This window comes from Lacerta agilis, chromosome 15, assembly GCF_009819535.1.
Source record: "Lacerta agilis isolate rLacAgi1 chromosome 15, rLacAgi1.pri, whole genome shotgun sequence".
In the NCBI taxonomy this organism is placed as follows: domain Eukaryota; kingdom Metazoa; phylum Chordata; class Lepidosauria; order Squamata; family Lacertidae; genus Lacerta; species Lacerta agilis.
In genome coordinates, this window is record NC_046326.1 from 23,648,950 (window position 1) to 23,670,073 (window position 21,124).

Genomic DNA, 21,124 nt, shown 5'->3' on the forward strand with positions numbered 1-21,124 from the left:
CAAACTCGGCCCTCCAGATGTTTTAGGACTACAATTCCCATCATCCCTGACCACTGGTCCTGTTAGCTAGGGATGATGGGCGTTGTAGTCCCAAAACATCTGGAGGGCCGAGCTTGCCTATGCCTGGTTTATTAACTTTATATTCCACCCTTCCTTCCAAGGGAGCCTAGGGTAGCAAGCACACAAGCGCTAAAACACCTAGAAGCAATTCTAATGCAGATACAGACCTGGAAATATCTCTACTTAAATGACTTCTTGAAAGAGGAATGTATTCAGTGACTGCTGAAAAGACAGCAGAGATGGTGCCTATCTAATATTTAGTGGGGCGCTGAGTTTACTTTAATTTATAGGGTAGGGTTGTATTTGGATTTTCTGCTTCTGATAAGTTAGCCAACATGCTGAGTTAGATCTGCAAAATGCTCCTTCCCCTTTTTGCCTTGCTTGGTTTTATGCTGCTTATGGTGATGGTTGATGTGCCGGTATGGAAATGCTGTTTCCTTAAAGTGCAGACTTTAGTCCACCTTTCCTTTTTGGACAGGTAGCATAGTCAACCAGGTGTTCCACCCAGTGATGTTTGAAAAATGCCTCCAGACTCTGTCTAAATGCTGGCCCCATGACTCAGACCTGTCCAGGAAAAGGAAAAAAGACCATCATAAAAGCTGTAAGGGTGATCGGAAGAAGAGGGAAAAGCCACTGAGAAAGGAAAACGCAACGGTAAGAAGAAAATTGCCCATGCATTACCGAAATTCTATTTTAAAAAACTTCCCACCTCCAAGGAGAAGTGATTCATCTAGCCAGAGGTAGCCATTCTGTATTGTTGAAGGTAACTCCAAGCTCCAGAGACAAGTCTGTAATTCAGAAGTGTGTCTTTCTAAACAAATGGGCACCCTTGCTACCTCAACTTCTGTAATAAAATGGTCACCACCTGTCAGGTCTGCGTTGGGTTGCTCACGAGTAAGCAGGCATGAGTCCGAACTGTCTCTTAACAGTTTTATTGTACAAACTATTTACAGTGCAGAGTGCTGAAAAACATGACCGTGTCAGTCGCTAGCAGAATCCTGGAGTGGCCCCTTCTGGCTGGGACCCCAACATAAGAGTTTCGGTATCCGAAATCTCCGCCTCCCCTCCTTGCGTTGCACCCTTCTGCGCACTTGGGGCGACGGAAATGGCATGTCTCCCTCCTCGCCCGCTGAGCGAGGGGGGTGCAGGGTCTCTCCAACATCCCTAGAGCCTCTGCTCTCAAGCCTCTGAGCTGCATGCCCCTCCCCACTAGAGACATCACTGCTTCCTCCGCTGGAAGAGGAGATGCTGCTGGTCAGGTGAGGCCGGGGCTCTCTCTAGCATCCCGAGAGCCCTTCCACCACCCTGCACTGAGCCGAGGACAGTTCCCTGACAACACCCATCAGTTAAGGCTTCACCATTATAGCAAACACAAATGTATGCAAAAACTTAGAAAAAAGTAATGCTTGAATGTGCAATCCCTCATTTTCTACAACTTTTGGAAGCCATTTCCTTCAGATTTGAATGGTGAGCAGACTCTTTATGTTGCTTTAAAATTTGGTAGCTTGCTAGAGCTGGCATGGCCAACTGGTATAAAATGTATTGATGCCAGTTGTCTAAATGTACAAACCTTTTTAGCTAAGCATGTCTTCTATGGAAGGAGTTTTATGGTTCCTTAGATGCTTTGCTCCCAAAAATGCTACAGTTCTTTGGGTGACTTACAGGTACATTTGTCTCCTTCACCTCTCGGACTTCTGGTTTTTTTTTGCTCTGCTTAGTGGTCAATCTTTTTGGTGTGTGTTCAGATTTGATGGGGTCCAGTTCAGATTTATTGGGGGTGGACTTGCAGGCTGCCAGTGGAGCATCCTTGCTCTTTCAAATCCTTGACCCATTTCCTGCCATTCTAGATAGATGAGAACTTTGAAGAAGAAGAAGAAAAAGAAGACCAGGAAGAAGAGATTTACTTCTCTGCACATCAGCTGCTTCAGATCCGGGAGGTCCTCTTCCTTCTCCTGAAGAACCTCCTGAGGCTTCTCTCTAAGTTTTCCCTGAAAGAGAGGCCACAGTGTGTGCAGACATGCATTCAGGTGACTGGAAGTATTGGGATCAAAATAACGTTGTGTAGAATCTGACTTCTCTACCCTAGTGCCCCGCAAATGTTTTGGACTACAACTCCCAGAACATACGGCGGGCACCAAGTTTGGTTAGCCAAATATAGATCCATCTGCTGCAAGGTGTTAGTTGCTAGCTTGGCTGGCTTTTCAAAAGGATTAATCAGATTTGTAGAGGATAAATCTATTAGTTTAATACATTCTTAAATGTATTAATACATTTAATACATTCTTATACCATCTTTTCCCCCAATAAGGCCCCCAGTATCAGAGGCTCAAGAAATGGCTACCTAGGCCAGAGCTCAAGGTGGTGTACATTGTTCTCCCTTCTCCCATTTTATCATCAAAACAACCCTGTGAGGTAGTTTAACCTGAGCAACTGGCTTGCCCAAGGTCACCCAGTGAACTTCATGTCTAGTGGGGATTCAAACCCTGGTTTCCCAAGTTAAAGACCACTACACCACACTGGATTTCCAACTATACCCCTCTTGGCAATAATGTCTATATGAAACTTCCATGTTCAGAGTCTCTATCCCTATAAAAAGTGGGTGCCAGAGACAGAAATCAAGAGGAATATACTGGCTTTCATACCATGTTTTGGGATCTTCCCAGAGGCATCTTCTGGCCAATTTTGCAGGGTGTCACCTCAAATATTTATACTTACAATGTAAGTAATACATGGGGTTCTGAGTAATCCATGTTTTATGTCTGTGCCTGTTAGGTCTGTATTCCCTTTCCCTGCAACAGTTGGCTGTTGCCCATTTCTTGTATGAACCCTTGGCTCCAGTGGATTGAATAGGCTTGCCGTTGGGTTTGAAGGCAGCTTCTGCAAGACTATTCTCCCTACCACTTGATTTAACTCTTAGCTTTGACTTCTCTTGTAGGTCTTTGTTAAGCTGATGAGTTTTGAGCCCTGCGTGCATGGATTTGAGCCTTCAGAGAGGATGTGAGTTATTGCTGTTCAGTCTTAATATCATACTTTAAAGAATGTGAGGGGATCTTTTAAATATTAAACATAAAATGGATCCAGCAGTGAGCTTTAAAAGTTTTTTTTATGTTGTTTTGTTTTGTTTTGTTTTTTGTACAGGACTATCAACCAAGCCAAGTATGTCCCAGAACTTGCGTGCTTTGGCTTACAGCTGTTGTGCTCTCCACTTCACAGTGTAGAAGATAAGGTAAGAATGACTTGCATGCATTTGATGTGTCTCCTCTCTGTCTATAATTCTTAGCATGTGCAAAGGCTCCCATTAGTCAAAGCCCACATTAGAGCTATGTCTTTATTAGGCTAACCAAAATATTTCAAAATGATGTGCTAGTTTTTCAGAAGTCTTCACCAAGCTAGAATGGCAAACCGCCTTGCATATCATATTGGGCGGCCTTTTTAAAGGGACTTGTAAATAACCTGTAGACAGGACTATGCAAAATCCAGCAGGGCTTCATAGAGGTTTGGTTCCCCCAATCCCCCGCTGCCCTGTTCTGGATGCTTCCCTCCCCTTCAGAGGCTCAGTGCTTTCTCTACAGAGCTGTGGCAACCGGGGGTGCACATTTGGCCATTTTTCTTTCTTGAAACCAACTGATCTGAGTCAGTGAGCCTTGCTTCGCTTCTGGAGAGAGACATTGCGGTAATTTCTTCTCATTTATAAAGACAAACCAATGGGACCTGCAGCAGAATGTGTGCCCTCTTTGGTTTGGCTGCTAGAGGGAGCTTTAACACTGCTGCATAAAACTGACTTGTGCCGTTTTACCACAAAGTAGGGCAGAGCGAGTTTTGCGGAGGCATTTTCACACCATTTTGTACTGAGCTAAGACAAATTTTCTGCAGACTCTTCCTATACATTTGCTTCCCCGAAAGGCTTTGCCCCTTGCGTTTTTCTTTAATGGAGGACTTCTGCACAACACATTCTTTCCATACTTTATTATTATTATTATTTAATTGAGTGCTACTTGCTCAACTAAGGTACAGTGCATGAAAAGGGAGCTTACGTAAATAAATGCGATACACACTTCTCATTCAATTCGGCCAAGTAAGAAGAGTAGGAGGTGTGGTGTGGAAGCTTCAATTTGCCATACAGGGCATGCTAAAAATAGAGTATGTAGTCTGCCTTCTATTGCAGTCAGCAGCAAAACCAGTCAAAGGTAGACTTTCCATTTTTGTACTCCTGTGTACATAACATGGTGTCGGGGAATAATTATGTTAGCAATCCAATATTAACTGGACCTATGCTAAAAGCTTGCTGAAGTTCCCTTACCAGAGGAATAAGGTAGTGTGTGAGAGAGAGACTGGCTCTACTTTCTTCACATCACTGAGTTAAAGATGCACATGCTGTAAAAGGGGAGTAGTGGTGTTCGGTGTGGGGAAACCGATGACATGGATAACTCTTCCTGGCATCCACCCACCCACCTGCCTGCCTGTCTCTTGCTGCAGGTTCTTCGCCTTGTGTTCCACCGTCTGCTCGCTGTCATCCTCATGTGGCCAGGGAGAGGTGCCTCCAGCGACTCATCAGCCACTATTCCATCTCAGGCTGTTGGCACTAGGAACCTAGCCATCGGATTCATCAGGTGATGCTCAAAGTGGCTGTCACTTGGTGTTTGTGCTTGTGCATCTAAGCAGGGCAGCATTAAACCATCCTTTACTGCCAGCTCTTTGTGGGTGGCTTTAGCATTCTGTACTTCAGGTTCGTGGTCTGAATGCTTGTGATAGCCCTACCAAGTGAACAAATTTATCCATATGCAGCCTTTACACACTTATTAACTCTCCAGAGCTGTGAGGACCGGAAATGTAAAAATAAGAGTTGCTGTTGTTTCACATATTATGATCTGGGAACAGCATTGCTAAAGCTACGCAGGTAGAATCATAGAGTTGGAAGAGACCACAAGGGCCATCCAGTCCAACCCCCCTGCCAAGCAGGAAACACCATCAAAGCATTCCTGACAGATGGCTGTCAAGCCTCCGCTTAAAGACCTCCAAAGAAGGAGACTCCACCACACTCCTTGGCAGCAAATTACACTGTCGGACAGCTCTTACTGTCAGGAAGTTCTTCCTAATGTTTAGGTGGAATCTTCTTTCTTGTGGTTTGAATCCATTGCCCCGTGCCCCCTTTTCACAAAGAAGCACTCCCAGGCTCCCCAGGTGGGATACTCCCCAGGTGGTATATGGATCTAGTAGACAATCTGGAAGATACAAGTATAGTTATCTGCTCTTCCATGACGCTCAATATCTTTTGCCCTACCAACTTCCTAGTGAGAGAACCTTGTATTTGCTGCCCTAACTTTGGAGGAAGGGCAGGATAGAAATACCATAAAGGCACTTGTTAGTTTCATGGGGTTTCCTTCTCTTAAGGCAGATAAAGCGCCAAAGCACAAGGTCAGGGATTCATGTCCCAAGATCTCCATGGGATGGGAAGATCTGGGTAGCCCATCAGAGTAGACAGTATTGAGCTAGATGGATCAGTGGTGTATCTTGGCCAGGTGCCCAGAGCTTCTAGCCATGCCGTATCTGACTCTTCAATTTTTGTGCAGCTCTCTGATTGAGGAACTGAAAGAAGTTGCCTTCCCCGTGCTACGAATCTTACTGCAGCATATTTGTGTCAAGGTAGGTTATAATCTTTACTCTTCTTCAAGACAGCTGTGTAGTGGCAGCAACTGGTGACCAAGCTGCTTTCATGGACTGGCCTCCTGAGAACTTTATTTGGACTGGATTCAGTCCAAGGTTTGCCTGTTTCCTCTCCCCAACTTTAGAATGACCATCTTGTTGCTGTGGGTTTTTGTTTGTTTGTTTGTAACACTGGAGTAAACGGTTTTAAAACCAAGCCAGCCAGGAATCAGATCTTGAAGTAATCTATTAAGGACATTTACAGCAACTGAATTTCATAATTTGTTTCAGCAGGCCTTTATGATGCAACACAACTCTATGCTGTCATTTAATACATCACAATGCATTCCTTGGGATTCCCCAGCCTCTGTATCTGGCAGCCTAAGGCCAGTCCCTCGCTTGAATTGGTTGTCAAGACAGAGATCTCACTTGCACTGGGTCTCGTCCAAGGGCTATCTGTTGCAAACCTCTCTACCCTTCTCCAGAAGTTGCAGCAATTATGACAGACCACCTGACTTCACTTAGCCTTGACAAATTCCTTTATTCCATTTGTTCCAGGTTCCTGATAAGTCTGAATACCGAACATACGCAGCATTGGCTGTGACACAACTGCTATACAAATTCCCGTGTGCAGAGCACGCTGACTTCATTTCTTGGCTGTATAGATTTTCACTCAATAACAAGGTGAGGGGTGTTGTGGTTTGAACACTGGCCCTTTAGGGAGCCAGCAACATCCCTGACATGCTGGAGCGATAAGCTAAACACCCAGCTAGCCTGTGACTAGTGGTGTCCTGCTTTCTAGGCCACATGGCATCTTGGGATTCTTCTTCCAACAGATCTCCTACAGAGTATTTGCCCTTGATGTGGCCTTGGCCCTGTTGGACTTTCCAGAGCGGGAGCAGGACATTGCCTTGTCTGAGGAGCAGCAGGCATTTCTGAAGCACAAATTCCTGGTGCAGAACATGGTCCTTGGGCGGTGCTTGGACAAAGCCCCAACTGTTCGCAGCAAAGCACTTTCAAGCTTCGCTCAGTGTCTTGAAGCGAAATCCACACTAAACACAGAGAACATCCAGGAGCTGTTGCAGGGCAGTAAGTATGGTGGGGAAAGAGAGTGCTGATCATCAACAGGCTTCATGATGTTTCGGACAGAATGTGGGATATTAGACAAACGGGGTCCAAGATTCAACTCCCTGCTTTGTCCTGAAGTGCACTGATGACCTGGGAGCAGTCAGTATCTCTGAACCTATTCTACCTCACAGGGTTGTTCAGAGGATTGAGAAGTGTAATAACCCCATGTGCAAAGCTCCGAGTTCATTGGAAGAAGGGCTGCCAACTAAAAGATGCTTCCATGCAGCAAGAGAGAACTGGAACGCTGGATTTTCTTTCTTGTGTTGATTCACTTCAGTTGATTGCAGAGCTAAGGTCCAGAGCTGGGCATGATCTAGCCCAGAAGCTGCTAGTTGGCAACCCCTCCTCTGCTTTGTGTGAGCTATCCTCAGTCAAAGTGTGTGTGTAAGTGTAAAGACTTCTTTGGCTGCCAAATTGCATTTAATCTTCTTTCTTTGAATTGCCCCCACAGCTGCTAGTTCTACAGTACAGGACTCAAACATGCCTGCAAAGACATTCCTAACCAACACAGGTGAGCCATGCCACCAAATACCGGTAACCCTTTCAAAATTGCCTTGCCTGTTCTTGTCATGTACCAGAGGAAATTGGAATAAATGCTTGAACCTGTTAGGAATGACTCCTGGTGGAGAGAAAAGAGGATAGCTGAAAGACTGCCATGTCTCATACAAGCCTGCCCAGATCTTTAGAAGAGTTCTCTCTGTTTCTATCAATGCCAGAAACCCATTCAGCAGGGATGAAAGAGAGGACTGTCAGAAACTCTTTGCTCAGGGAACCTTCTCCATTCCCCTTCTCTATTGAACCTTAATACCAACAAGCAGCTCGCTTGATCAACTGGTTTGTTTATAGCCAGTGTTCAACTATATTGAATTTATTAATGACTTGTTGTACCCACTCTGTTCTCACATTGTCTTTGGTGATTTTGGATTTTACTTTTAATGTGTTAGCAGCCCATTGGGTAGAAAGGCAGGACACAATTTAAACAAAGAAACCTAACTAATTATGGGAATGTGCCTTGGCTAAGGCTATAATCCTAAAGCTATAATCTCACCAGTTGGTCACATCTGGAGATGACATCCCAGACAGGTGGGTGAGATGTTTAGTAAGACCCTTCTTTTTGTCCCTAATCACTTGCGCACCAGCTGTCTAAGAGTCCTGCTGGATCAGACCTGAGGCCCAGCTAGTCAAGTATCCTGTTCTCCCAGTTGCTAATCAGATGTCCATGGGGGACCCTACAAGCAGGGCATGAGCATGACAGCACCTGCTCCCACTCTATCCGGTAACTGGAATCCAGAGGTATATTGCCTCTGATACTGGATGAATGCACCATGGAGTTATTTGGAAAAAAGTAGCAGGCAGGCCAATGGATGATAATCCACATCTTTATTATTTTCTCCTTCCAAGCTGTCTTCCTTGAAATGCTGGGTCATTATGACATCACAGCATCAGAGTGACATCACAAATCTCCAGCCCCTATATAATAGCCAACATGAGCCTTGTTGGCTATTATATAGCATCATTGCACCTAAACTCTTTCCTGGTAGTCTGATCTCTGGGCAACTCTTTGGTTATGGGTAAATGGATCCTGATACACTTAGGTGTAGTTTCTGTTCAGTAACCGTTGTTGTTGTTGTTGTTGTTGTTGTTGTTGTTGTTGTTGTTGTTGTTAAAGGTTCCTCCAGCCATTGTCTGAAGACTTTCCCAACATTCAAAACTTTAGAGGTGACCGAAGAGCGCAACACTACTGAGCATGATGGTATGCTGGACCAATTCTTGGGTTTTCCCTTTTTTAATTAAGAAAATAGTTACCTGTACAGAATATTGTTGGCTTTATTTATAAAAGAAGATTTCACGCATTATATCATGGTTACACTTGGGGCAGATCTATGTAGGAATTGTGTGCGACCACATGGCAATTGTATGTGTGAATGAAGAGCCTTGGGAATTGTAGTCCTAAGAAAAAGGTGGGAATTGTAAACCCTATATTAAAATCATGCCCCCACGCCGGTTGGATGATGGGACACTCATGCTGCAGTCCTGCACCCCCTCTTATTTTGGAGTAAGCCCCATTGAACTCAGTGGTACGTAGTTCTGCATAGGCCTAGGATTGTCCTGATTAGCAGCTGAACAAGGAAGAGATGAGAAAAAATCCTGGCTGTCTGCTTGCTTTTTTACTTTATCTGTGTGTGGTATGCGAGTTGTTGTAATGTTTGCTTATCTTTGAGAGGAGAGAGAGATGGATCCGTATAGTGCCTCTTTTATCTCTCTTTATGCACATTGCCTTGGGCACTTCTGAGTTGAAAAGGTGGCTTGACAGTATGTGTGTGAAGATACCTAGCTAGTGCATGCCTGTATGAACCAGGAGGGTTCAGGTCTCTCCCCTTGGCCACAGATTTATTAAATGGCCTCGGGCAGGTCAGTACCTCTGTCTTGACCCTATTTGCTCCCTGCTCCTCTTTTTACTATGGCAGTGATGATACTGGCCTACTTTTATGGCGCAGTGGAGCATCCTGAAGATAGAACTCAGTTCTTGGCCAATAGGAAGCCAAGGTGGTGGTGGTGGGGAAACTTTGAAGTCCGCCCCCCCCCCAAAAAAAGAAGCTTGTAAAGGGCAGTTGAAGGAGACTCTCAGAAGAGAAGACTGAAGGAAGATAGCTGAGAGAGAGGAGACAGGCCCACCTGCACAGAATGGTTCATGTGCTAGTCTGATGTGCATAGCAGTATAGCAAAGAACATAAGAGACACCCCACTGGGTCAGAAAAAAGGCCCATCTTAATCCAATATCTTGATTTCCAAAGACAGCACAGAAATCCTCCAGGAATCCCCATTCACAGGGACGGAATGCAATAGCCCTTTCCCATTGTTACTCCCTGAGTGCAACAGCATTCCACCCATTTGTAGTTCCCAGCAACTGGTGTAAATGCCTTTGACCCATATTTTCTACCTTTGTGAAGTGGTCCACTTACGTGGACTACTTAAAAACGCCATCTCCAACTTCTCGAAAGATTCCATAAATGGTGTCTCCAAAAAAATCTTACACATCACTTGGGAAGACAGGCGAACTAATATCAGTGTACTGGAAGAAGCAAAGATCACCAGTGTTGAAGCAATGATTCTTCCACATCAACTTCGTTGGACTGGTCATGTTGTGCTGATGCCTGATTATCGTTTTCCAAAGCAACTACTCTATTCCGAAGTTAAAAATGGAAAGTGTAATGCTGGTGGTCAACAAAAGGAGGTTTAAAGACTGTCTCAAGGCAAATCTTTAAAAAAATGTGGTATAAACACTGACAATTGGGAAACACTGGCTTGTGAGTGCTTCAGTTGCAGAACAGCCTTTACCAAAGGCGTCATGGACTTTGAAGACAATCAAACTCAGAACGCAAGGGAGAAACGTGCTAAGAGGAAGGCACACTTGTTTGGGGGTGGGGTGGAGTAAACTACTGGTTTTTGTTTAAACCAGTTTCTTACACATCTCGCCCTGTAGGATGGCACTGTTATGAGCAAGCCCTTTAGGCTCATTTTCCAACCAAGCCTATCCACAGTTGGGGGCCCACCCTGAGAAACAGGAGTAATGTTTCTGTGTGGTGTCAATTCGACCCCCTTCCAATTCTCATTAGATAACACCTTTGCAGCTGTTGTGGGATTACTACGAGAATGTATGTGAAGCGCTCTTGAGTACTGGAAGCGCGATCTATATGAATTCTAAATCCATGCAGTGTTCTGCTGAGCATATGATATTTCCAAAACCTCTTCTTCTCCACCACCACATTTGTCATTATTTGCTGTGTTTATTATTCACTTACAGTTTCAAAGCGACTTACAATTTAAAAAGCATACTGTGTACGCAATTTAAAATACATCAAAAAGTCGAGAGCTTCATTCTCTTCTCTCCCACCCCGTTCCAACAGGAAAAGAGATCATGGTCATGCTGAGGCTAAGAGCTGAGGATGAGAATACAAGCGTTAGGAAATCCGCCCTCCAGGTATGTTCCTGTCTTCTTTTTGTGCTCCCAGTACCAACAGACGCTGCTGTATTCTTTAAAAGTAGCCAGTTTTGCAATGAATCATAAAGGAACACATGGAAAATTGCACAGTACCCAGAAGCTACTTTCTCAATACAATGGCTCCCTCTAATAGCAGGCTCAGTCAGTGTGTGCCAAAAGGATTGTAACCAAAATGAGGCCGCTAAGAAACAATTGGAGAGATACTGGGATGTTTGTGGTTTTTGCAGAAACACTAAATTTTAAAAAGTTTTAATTATGCTTCCATCTTCAAAGAGGAAATCTCCCTCCCTTAAAAGAACAAAAAAACAACAACCCCACACAGCCTAGGGAGGGCACTGCATCCATCTTTAGCAGCCACAGAATGCAGATTGTTAGAGGTGGGAAGCACTCAGGGGTGGGGAATGGAGTATCATGAAAGCTAACTGGAACACCGAGCAGGAACGCTGGACAGTGTAATGTAATATTGCATGTCTCACTTGTCTCCGTAACTGAGATCAAGGTATTTCTGGTGGTTTCAAGAGTTGTCCACTTAGCACAGTGCATTCAACCCTGACATGTAGAAGGTTCTCCAGGGTGTTTTTAAAGCTATGTGCTCTGATCGCTGTTAACTGGAGGTACCAGGGATTTTACCTCCCACTGCATGTGTGTCCATTTTATTTTATTTTTAAGCTAGAGATAGTGAACTATTTTATACCAGACCAGAAATGTCTCCTTTTGCCGGCAACAGCTCTCCAGAGTTTTGGGCAGGTGCCATTCCCATCACCTGTCATCTGATCCTTAAAAAACTAAACAAAAGAAACCCAAAATCCGTCCATGCCAGGGACTGAACTTGGGACCTTTTCCATGAGATCAGATGCTCTACCACATAGTTCTGGTCCTTCTCTCCACTTGGCCACCATTTTCATCCTTCCTTAATTCTGAATTGTAAGCATACATAACCCGCACCAAAGTCCCTGCAAGAGGGAGGGCTATGCATCCAAATAAATCAAATTATCTTAGATTGGTATTGATAATGGCTGAGAGAGGATTCCCGTCCCTGGCAGCGACAGCGAATGATGAATGACATGAGAAATGTGACCTTAACTTGGCCAAATACTTGATCTCCTGCTGAGAGATTTATTACTGTGTAATGAAATATGTAAGCTTGAATAAATCACTTTTTAACATTTAAAGCCTCATGTTTAGAATATTTATAGTGGCATAATGAATCTGTGTGGGAAGGTAATGAATTGGCACACATTTGAATGCAGAACTGCACAGACGTCAGTTGTGCTGAATATTGCAGGTTTCTGTAGCTGGGATAATTGGCTTGTTCGAGACTCCCCTGAGTATGGCCATCATCCGGGGACCAAAGACTGCTAGCATGATGGCTTTGGAATCTGGGTCTAAAATTTGGCAAGATAACCTGTCCCAAATTTCCAGATCAAAGCTCTGGGATGATCTTGACATCCCTCAATGTGTGTCTGTCACTTAAAGCAAGGACTGGGACTGGGGCTTTTCCCTTCCTGGCAAACTTTTGGCAGCGGTGGGTGGGGCCAAAGGTGGAAATAGGCGGGGCAACAAATGCTAGCATTCTCTTTCGTACAGTGAGCTAGTTTCTACACACATTCACGTCCCCCTCTCTATCCTCCAGGCAAGTAAGAAGCATTCTCACAGTTCAGAGATACATTCCAGCCAGGCAAAGATGCTCAATGAGGTTGCAAAGCAAGGCTGGTGCGAGGTGTCGCCTGGGAAGAGACCCAGTAGCCAGATAGAGAGATCTGGAGGGCCACATTTGGCCTCCAGGCCTGAGGTTCCCCCATCCCTGTCAGATGTGTATTTTGATAGATGTGGCTTGTCCGATCCCTAGGTGTTGATGAGCATCTTGAAGCACCATGTGATTTCCTGCACCATGGAAGACTTGGCCATGCTCCAGGATCGGTGTCGCGATCCTGCCATCTCTGTGAGGAAGCAAGCCCTGCAGTCTATCACAGACCTTTTACTGGTGAGAGAAGTTGCTGGATTTGTTCTTAGATGTGGCTGTGTATGAGAACTACAAAAAAAAATAAAAAAGCCTATCACAATAACTTCGGAATTCAGCACCCGAGCAATACTAATTATCCACTAATGAAAAATGAGTAATTGAGACTTTGTTTATTGATTCTGGCCACAGCCATCACTGTCAACCCCCAGCCACTATTTTACACCAAACGTTGTTGGGTGGACCTTGGATGTCTAGTGCAGTGTTTTTCAACCTTTTTTTGGGCAAGGGCACACTTGTTTTATGAAAAAAATCACGAGGCACACCACCATTAGAAAATGTTAAAAAATTTAACTCTGTGCCTATATTGACTATATATATATAAAGTAATTCTCTTGAATAGGAATCAAATAAACACAATTTTTCCCACGGCACACCAGGCAACATCTCGCGGCACACTAGTGTGCCGCAGAACAGTGGTTGAAAAACACTGGTCTAGTGTAAAAACAGAATGGATCCCACAAGTTCTTTCAAAGAAAAGATCCTTCACTGTGGCAGCTCCTTCTCTCTGGACCCCCTTGTCCATTGCTATTAAGTAGATGCCTTCACTGTATTGTTTTCAACACCCACTAAAGACTTGTGTGTCTCGCTAGGCTTGCTATAACAAAACAAGTTTAATATGTGGTTGAATTTTATAACATATATATTTACGTATGAGTTTGCTTATATTTTAACGTTAGCTTCCTTTTAACATTTAGTTTTGTCAATATTTTTAATGAATATTTTACATCCTATGCAAAGTGCTTAGCACTTATGGATATTTAAAAAGTGGATAAGTTAAATGTCAGCCCATCCCCTGGTTTAAAGCATATTTTGGTTCTGTATAACCTTGTATCAAAGAGGAAGGAACCAAACTGCCTTTCAAGCTACTCTATCCCATTTTATTTTGATCTGATGGCAGGACAGCCCATGTTTAGGTAAAAATTCAAGGCTTCTCATCCTTGTACCATTTCAGGCAACCTGTGATCAGTTGAAGAGCATTGTGATCATTTGCCTGCTTCTGATGTCTCATTATCTGAAATGTCTGTTTTAATGTCGTCAGTTGATCTCTATCGATCTCTTTTCAGTCTCAGCCAGACAACGTTCTGATACAGAAGGCCTGGCTGACGGGCGTTGTTCCCGTCATCATGGACTGCGAGGACTCGGTGAGGGGGAAAGCCTTGGAGTTCCTGGACCGGCTCTTGCTGCAGCCTATCAAGCACTGTAATAAGTTCTCCCATGAGGACAGAGGCCAAGTGTTGGCCTGGGACCTCCTTACACACTTCACAAAAGAGAGCCAAGAACTGAGGTATATTCCATAGCACCTGAGCACATGCAGAGCTATCCCTGTGCGGAGTGTCACCTATAATCTTACACTTATTTGTTGTCATGCATTTTTAACTTTTGGCGCCATATGCATGTAACCTCTTTGCCTTTGATCAGATGCTCTGCAACTGAGCCACGGCTGTTCACCTGGTCTTATTGTTAGGGATTTTCTTCTAATGTTAAGCCACAAGTTGCTTCCTTGCAATTTCCACCTGTTAGTTCCAGTCCTGTCCTGCAGAGCAACAGAGAACAAGCATGGCAGATGTTCAGGTATTTGAAGATAACGGATATGTGTCCCCTTAAGAACATGAGATGAGCCTGCTAGATCAGGCCAGTGATGGATCTAGTCCAGCATCCTGTTCTCACAGTGGCCAGCCAGATGCCTGTAGGAAACCCACAACCAGGACCTGAGCACAGTGAGCATTTTCCCCTCCTGCGCTTTCCATAAACTAGTATTCAGAAGTATAGTTTCTCTGACAGTGAACATTAGTAGCCTTCAAAAGTCTTATCGTGTATCAATTTGTCTAATCTTCTTTGAAGATCATCTAGGTTGGTGGCCATCTCTAACTCTGGAGGGGGGAACCAAAGATCTGGAGCTTGTGTGGTTGCAGGAATCATTTTCCCATAGTCCGAAACTCCAAGCTTCCTGAACTCACACTGAGAAGCAGAAGAGATGAACAAGCTGCTTCCATCTGAGAAAGGGTCGTTTCTGGTTGGCTGCCAAGGCCAGTCAAAATTTGTGGAACCCTGAAAAGTGGGAGGCTTTTGGGATCTGGGTCTGTGGTAGTGTTTGTATAGGGAACCTCTGGGCCACTAGCTGCCTATTGCTTAACGTAGCCCTTTTGAGTGCAGAGATTGTGGAATGCTAATCGGAAGCATGCAAATGAGAAAGGCAACTCTATCATTCATTAAGAAAGAAGCATTTGTCTTCATTCTGGAGTGCAATATGCTGCGTGTCTGACTAAGCTTTGATTCCATCTTTTGTAAAAGACCTCAAAAGGGATGAGGAGATGCTTTTAGAATGGCAAGAATACGTGTGCTGATTAAAAGTAGCGTATGTTTTATTAGTCAATAGCGTGTAACGGTTACTGAAATAGAACACTCGCTCTTGGATCGTGCCGTGGTGGAATTTGTGATACTGTCACGAGTTCCAATTTTGGGTCTTGCATGGTATAATTGGCATTTCTATATTGCTTGCTGCATTTTCAAAAGCACCTCTATACCTCTCTTCCCTTTTCCCTCTTTAGAATTGGGGGAAACGTAAGTCAATTACTAATTTTTAAAATTCATTTGGGTCACAACAGGGGAGCATTTCGCACAGAGAAGTAAGATTTTTGGTGGTCAGAAATGATGCAGGTCCAACCTGCTCTTAGTCACAAATATGTTTCTTATTTGAGGTGGGGTGGGATAGAAAGCTGTCTGCAGGTTTGCTGTTCCAAATTTAATGTTATTGGATATTCTTAATTCTCCATCTGCTTTGGTGAAGGTTTCCAGGAACCTAAAACATATGCAAGTTATTGCTGCCATGGTGTACCAGGCAAGCAGAATGACTGTGTTCAGACATAATGATAAATGATGACTTGTTGTTAGGGGAATGTGTCTTGGGCGCTCACATGATGTCTCGCCCCCTTCCTCCAGTACAGCGATGAGGAGCATGAAAACTTTGCTTCTATTTTCAGTTAACCATAGTTTTGTGTTATCTGGTTTAAACAGGCCACCTTTGTAAACCAAAGTTTGAGTTTGTCTTAACCACTGTTGCCATCCAGGCATAACACCAAGCTGTGGTTAGTCAAATGTTCCAAGCAAGTTGGGTGGCTATGTTGGAGAAGGAGAGCAGAGAACGCATGAGGCTTGTGCAAAATGATGATGATGATGATGATGATGATGATGTTGTTGTTATATTTATACCCCACCCATCTGGGTATTATACAGCATGTGTAAAAATTTGTAAAACATCAGTCATTTAAAAAACCCCAATACAGGGCTGCCTTCAGATGTCTTCAGTCAGATAGTTGTTTATTTCCTTGACTTCTTATGGGAGGGCATTCCACAGGGCGGGCACCAAAACTGAGAAGACCCTGTGCCTGGTTCCCTATAACCTCACTTCTTGCAGTGAGTGAACTATGGCTTAGGACTGCCTCTAGACTATTGTGGTATAGCAGATGGAATTTGGAGGAACATGGGTTCCAATTCTTGCTATCTGTAAAGCTAGCCAGCATTTCTCAACCTAGTCTACCTCACAAGGTGGCTGTGAGGATGACATGCGGCAGCCCAGTTTAAGGCAGTTCATCTGAAGATGGGCATTTTTTTTTCCACCACTAAGCACCCTTTGTTTCTGTCCTGTCTTTCAGCCGCTACTTGAACAAAGCTTTCCACATATGGTCGAAGCAGGGGAAATTCTCCTCCATGTTTGTTAGCAGCGTCATCTCCCATACCGAAACCGAGCGCGCTGTCCCTGCTTGGATGCTGCTGGCAAAGGTGTCTGGCTCTTCACCCAAGCTAGATTACACCAAGATAATTAAAGCCTGGGACAGTATCAGCAGGCAAGTGTGACTTGGCCCAGGTGGGAGGCAGCCCTGTGTGTCATTCAGAGGAGAAGGACTTTTGTCTTAGGTCAGGACTGTTAGCAACTTGAATGTTCTGGTTCTTTCAGGGAGCCTGGTGCTGGCTGGGAGACCATGGTGCACATCCTGTGCGTGATTGGGAGCACTGCAGAACACCTGCCCAGCAGCATCCAAAGCAGACTGATGGGTGAGTGTCCATTTGAAAAGCCAACTTTACCCATCACCTGAACTGGGATGAGTGTTTTCGTGTTGTCCTTGAGCTCTCTACCTGTCACCTGAACTAACCATCTGGTCTGTCTGCCTCTCTCACCAGCTCATGTTAAGCTGCTTGACGTTCTTCTTTCCCCCCCAGATGATATCAAATGTTGGCTGCAGGACTCCCAGTGTCCTCTGGAGGCGATTAGCCCAGCCATAGAGACTCTGCAGAAGCTCTGCAATGCCTCCTCAGATGCCCCAAAGGAGGCCCAGGTGAGGCTCAGAAATCTGCCTTCTAAGCACTGAACGTCCTGCTGGTTATCCTTCTTGAAACTGTCCTTCAGCTATGCTTGTTTCCCCATGCTTAGTAACACACGAGAGAGGCAGTGGTGAGTCCTATTGAGCTGAGCGGTTCCTCTGAAGCTGGTTTGGGATTTCTAAGTAGTGCAATCAGTTGTAGCCGATCAGCTTCCCTGAAGGACTGCTTTCCCGACACCACAAGTTGCCCCTGTTGATATTAGCAGATGTCAGGACTTGGTCGGAGCGGGCCTGCTTTGCTTCAATTCCTGGCACTGCTGAGTTAAAAGGATTTGCTAGCAGGTGCTGTGGGGGGCACGTACCCAAGACCCTGCAGAGATGCTGCCACTCAAGATTGGGCATAGGCTGGGTCAATGGGAGCATAGAAGTTGATTTTAATAGTCCAGTTTTGAGACTGCTAGACATCTTTTCTTGGTTTGGAAGAAAGGGAAGATTGTGTCAATAATAATAATAATAATAATAATAATAATAATAATAATAATAATAATAAATTTCTTATATGCCTTCCATCTGATTTGGTTGCCCCAGCCACTCTGGGTGGCTTCCAGCAAAATATAAAAATATCAAGCATTACAAACTTCCTTCAGAGGTCTTCTAAAAGTCTGATCGTTTCTTACCTTCTTGACATCTGATGTGAGGGCGTTACATAGGGTGGGTGTCACTATCAAGACGGCCCCCTGCCTGGTTCCCCGTAACTTCACTTTTCACAATGAGGGAACTGCCGGAAGGCCCTCAGAACTGGACCTCAGTATCCAGCTGAAAGATGAGGATGGAGACTTCTCTTCATGTATACAGGACCACACCAACAGCTCAGAAGTGTACTGTGAACCAATGGAGATCCTTTAGGACCAGCCAGTGGCTCCCAGTCACCAGTCTAGCTGCCGTATTCTGGGTTAGTTGTAGTTTTCGAGTCACCTTCAAAGGTAGCCCCACATAGAGTGTGCATAGAGTGCCTTGCAGTAATCCAAGCAGGAGATAACCAGAGAATAATGAAAGGCTTCCACATTTGAATTGCTTATGTGTGGATACTAGCTTAAATAAAATGTTGTGGGGGCCCACCCCACACAATTGATCACATGGTGCAGTGTACACACACCATTTGAATGGGAATGACCATCAATGAGGGGGGGCTCAAATATTTTATTGTGAGGGCCGAAGCCCCTAGGAGTTGGCTCCCATGCCATGAAGAGAGGAGCAGTGCGGGTGGGCAAAGACCACAGTTTCCTGTCACTTCAGAGGAGTGTTGGGTGGTCTCCTGCTTACCAAGGAGCAGCGATGAGGTCTGACCAGCACCCAGCATTACAAAAAAAATAGCATACCCTAAAATACCTCTCAGAGCCCTTTGAATCACTCAGAAGTTCCCCAATAACTGTGCCGGAAGCGGGAGTGTGGTGTTCTTGGCAGAGGAGTTGATGTGGAAAGGTCTCATTGATCCCAGAGAATTCCAAAACCGCTTAATGATTCTCTGGCCACTGTGGAAAGTAGAAGGGTCTGTTAAGACAATTTAGCCTGGTGCCTGCAGCTGCGTTTCCAAAATAAACCCACATTGTTCTCTTCTGGAAGAGGCTTCTCATCAAAGGAGAAACTGCTGGCTTTTTAAGAGTGATCTGGGGATTTTCTCAGCGTGGTGGTCTGAGAAACTTACATGTTGGGAGGGAGAGAAGGGGAGAGGGAGAGAAGCAACAGCGGTTCCTTAGTAAAGAATTAAATCAAGGTCTCTCCATGTTTGAACAGGATATGCTGAACAACTTATTTGGGGATCTTGTAGCCACGTGTGAGCATTTCATCTCGAGTATAGTCCTCTCAGAGTGCGGAGCAGAGCAGCTACAAGATGATGTCTTGGTAAGTGAGACCAGACTCTTATTATTTATTTGTTGCATTTATACGCAGTCTTTCTACCCAAGCACCTAAGGTGGTTTACAATTTTAAAGTACTAAGGCAAATGTTCTAACATGCAAAATTGGGAGCGGGAAGAAAGGAACCGACTAACTAGAGCAGGCCCTGGTGTTTCCCTGTACCTGCCTCCTTCCCCCTCTTCTTCATCCTCTGTTGGTTCTTAAATGTTGTGTTTCTAACATCTTCTTTTGTTCAGCAGCACCAGCCTACAGCTTAAACAGGGGATGTGGCGGAGCTAGAAACTTCACAGTTCAATAGAGTTGTGCTGTACAGTATGTTAACTCTCAGTGGTCTCCTTTTGGTAGGTTAGACATCTCTTTATCTTGGGTGAGGCTGCACAGCTCTGTCCCGCCAAAGTGGAAAAACACATTTTCTTACTGATACAGTCCATCCTGGCTAGTCCTGACAGACTGGGCGAAGGTAAGGCCTTCCTGTTCTTTTGGTGTGCCCTTCAAGAGGGCAGCTGCCCAGTTTTGGGGGCCCCATTCTAACTTTGCCGTGGTTCTTTCCCTAGCACCCGGCCCTGGGAATAGCGAGGACCTTCCACCGTCTCAACCATTGTCCCAGTTCAGAGACTCCGTGTTTCCGTCTGTTGTCAGAGCTCACGCATTCATTACGCTAGGTAAGAGCTCCCCCTTGCACAAGAACACCTTACCATGTGCCATCTCTTCTTGTTCTCCTCATCCTTCCCCAGTAAACCTTGGTGATATATCAGGGCCAGTGAGCCTTTTTCAGCTCGAGAGCAGCATAACCTTCTGAGAGCTCCATGCCAGTGTGGATGGGGCCAGAGGGAAAAGTTGATAGGTTTTCCCCCCCTATGTACAGTGGGTGGGTGGGTGTACTTGCCTCCCCCCCCCCCCGGCCAATCCTCCATGCAGGCAAGCAAGAGGCATGATCAGAGTTCAAAAACACATTTCAGCTAGGCAAACACACTCAAGGAGAGTGCAAAGCAAAGCTGGGAAGAGATGCAGTCTGGGGAGAGGCTTAGGGAGCTGCATTTGCCTCCCACCCAGCCAGAACTGAGGTTTAAAATATCCCCTGCTATAGAATCCTTCTACCCAGAGAGACTAAGCAGTTGAGTTTGGATGTTGGAAATGGTAGGCATTAAGACTTAGCCATACTCTGGGTAGAACCACTGAAATGAAATGGATTTTAAATGAATCATGGCCAATCTAAGTCCCATTGATTTCTGTGAGTTTACACTAGGAATGGTCAAGTCTTGATCCAGTTGACTGTATTTAATGATGGCAGTGTGTTGGTCTAGTGGGACTGCAGATTGCACACAAGGGTCTCCCTGCGGCCCTTGAGCCACCCTTCCCCATTTCTTCTTACAGAGGATTATTTCTCTTTCCGGTTGCTTCTGCATCACTTTGCTTGGGCCTGCCGCACAGGTGGAAGAGATCGGTCCAGTGGCTCAGGCCTAATCCTCCCTCCCTGCTTCTTGCTCTTTGATAGGTAAGCTTTGCCTCCAGCATGAGGACCTGGCAAACAAATGCATTCCCGCCTTGGCTCGAGAACTAGAGCTGTCCAAGGACATGGCTGTCCGCAATAACGTCGCCCTCGTGATTTGTGACCTCTGTATCCGCTACACCACCATGGCAGACAGGTACATCCCCAATGTCGCCATATGCTTGAAGGACCCGGAACCTTTGATCCGGAAGCAGACGCTCATTCTCCTTACCAACCTCTTGCAGGTGAGTCAAGCACAGGTTGGCCTTGGGGTCTTCTCTGTTGTGCTGCACTTTGGCTCTGTCACAACAGGAAGCCCTAAGTTTGCAGCTCTTAAGATGGTGAAGGAGAGCCAGTTTAGTGTAGCGGATGGGTTGAACAGATGTCAATTCGGTTCCCCACCACCACCTCAGAAACTCAAAAGATGGTCTTCAGACAGTCACTGTCTCCTCTCTCGGCTTAATCAATCTCACAAGGTCACTGGGAAGATAAAATGGGGAGGGAATCTGGGCAGGGATGCGATTTCCAGTAGAAGGGAGCAGG

At 45.1% G+C, this 21,124-nt stretch overlaps 1 protein-coding gene across 1 annotated transcript in view; it reads left to right on the forward strand.

Annotated features, from left to right (window-relative positions):
- NCAPD3 (non-SMC condensin II complex subunit D3) overlaps positions 1–21,124 on the forward strand; it is a 40,003-nt gene that overhangs the window by 3,227 nt on the left and 15,652 nt on the right. The window contains exons 4-23 of the mRNA XM_033171786.1: positions 539–714; positions 1,908–2,087; positions 2,996–3,057; positions 3,199–3,286; positions 4,537–4,670; positions 5,631–5,703; positions 6,262–6,387; positions 6,540–6,792; positions 7,283–7,342; positions 8,498–8,584; positions 10,740–10,813; positions 12,684–12,818; positions 13,922–14,142; positions 16,511–16,702; positions 16,813–16,910; positions 17,076–17,191; positions 18,971–19,078; positions 19,438–19,552; positions 19,647–19,754; positions 20,588–20,826. Of these exons, the coding sequence (XP_033027677.1) occupies positions 539–714; positions 1,908–2,087; positions 2,996–3,057; positions 3,199–3,286; positions 4,537–4,670; positions 5,631–5,703; positions 6,262–6,387; positions 6,540–6,792; positions 7,283–7,342; positions 8,498–8,584; positions 10,740–10,813; positions 12,684–12,818; positions 13,922–14,142; positions 16,511–16,702; positions 16,813–16,910; positions 17,076–17,191; positions 18,971–19,078; positions 19,438–19,552; positions 19,647–19,754; positions 20,588–20,826 (2,645 nt within the window). The remainder of the gene's footprint in view (positions 1–538; positions 715–1,907; positions 2,088–2,995; positions 3,058–3,198; positions 3,287–4,536; positions 4,671–5,630; positions 5,704–6,261; positions 6,388–6,539; positions 6,793–7,282; positions 7,343–8,497; positions 8,585–10,739; positions 10,814–12,683; positions 12,819–13,921; positions 14,143–16,510; positions 16,703–16,812; positions 16,911–17,075; positions 17,192–18,970; positions 19,079–19,437; positions 19,553–19,646; positions 19,755–20,587; positions 20,827–21,124) is intronic.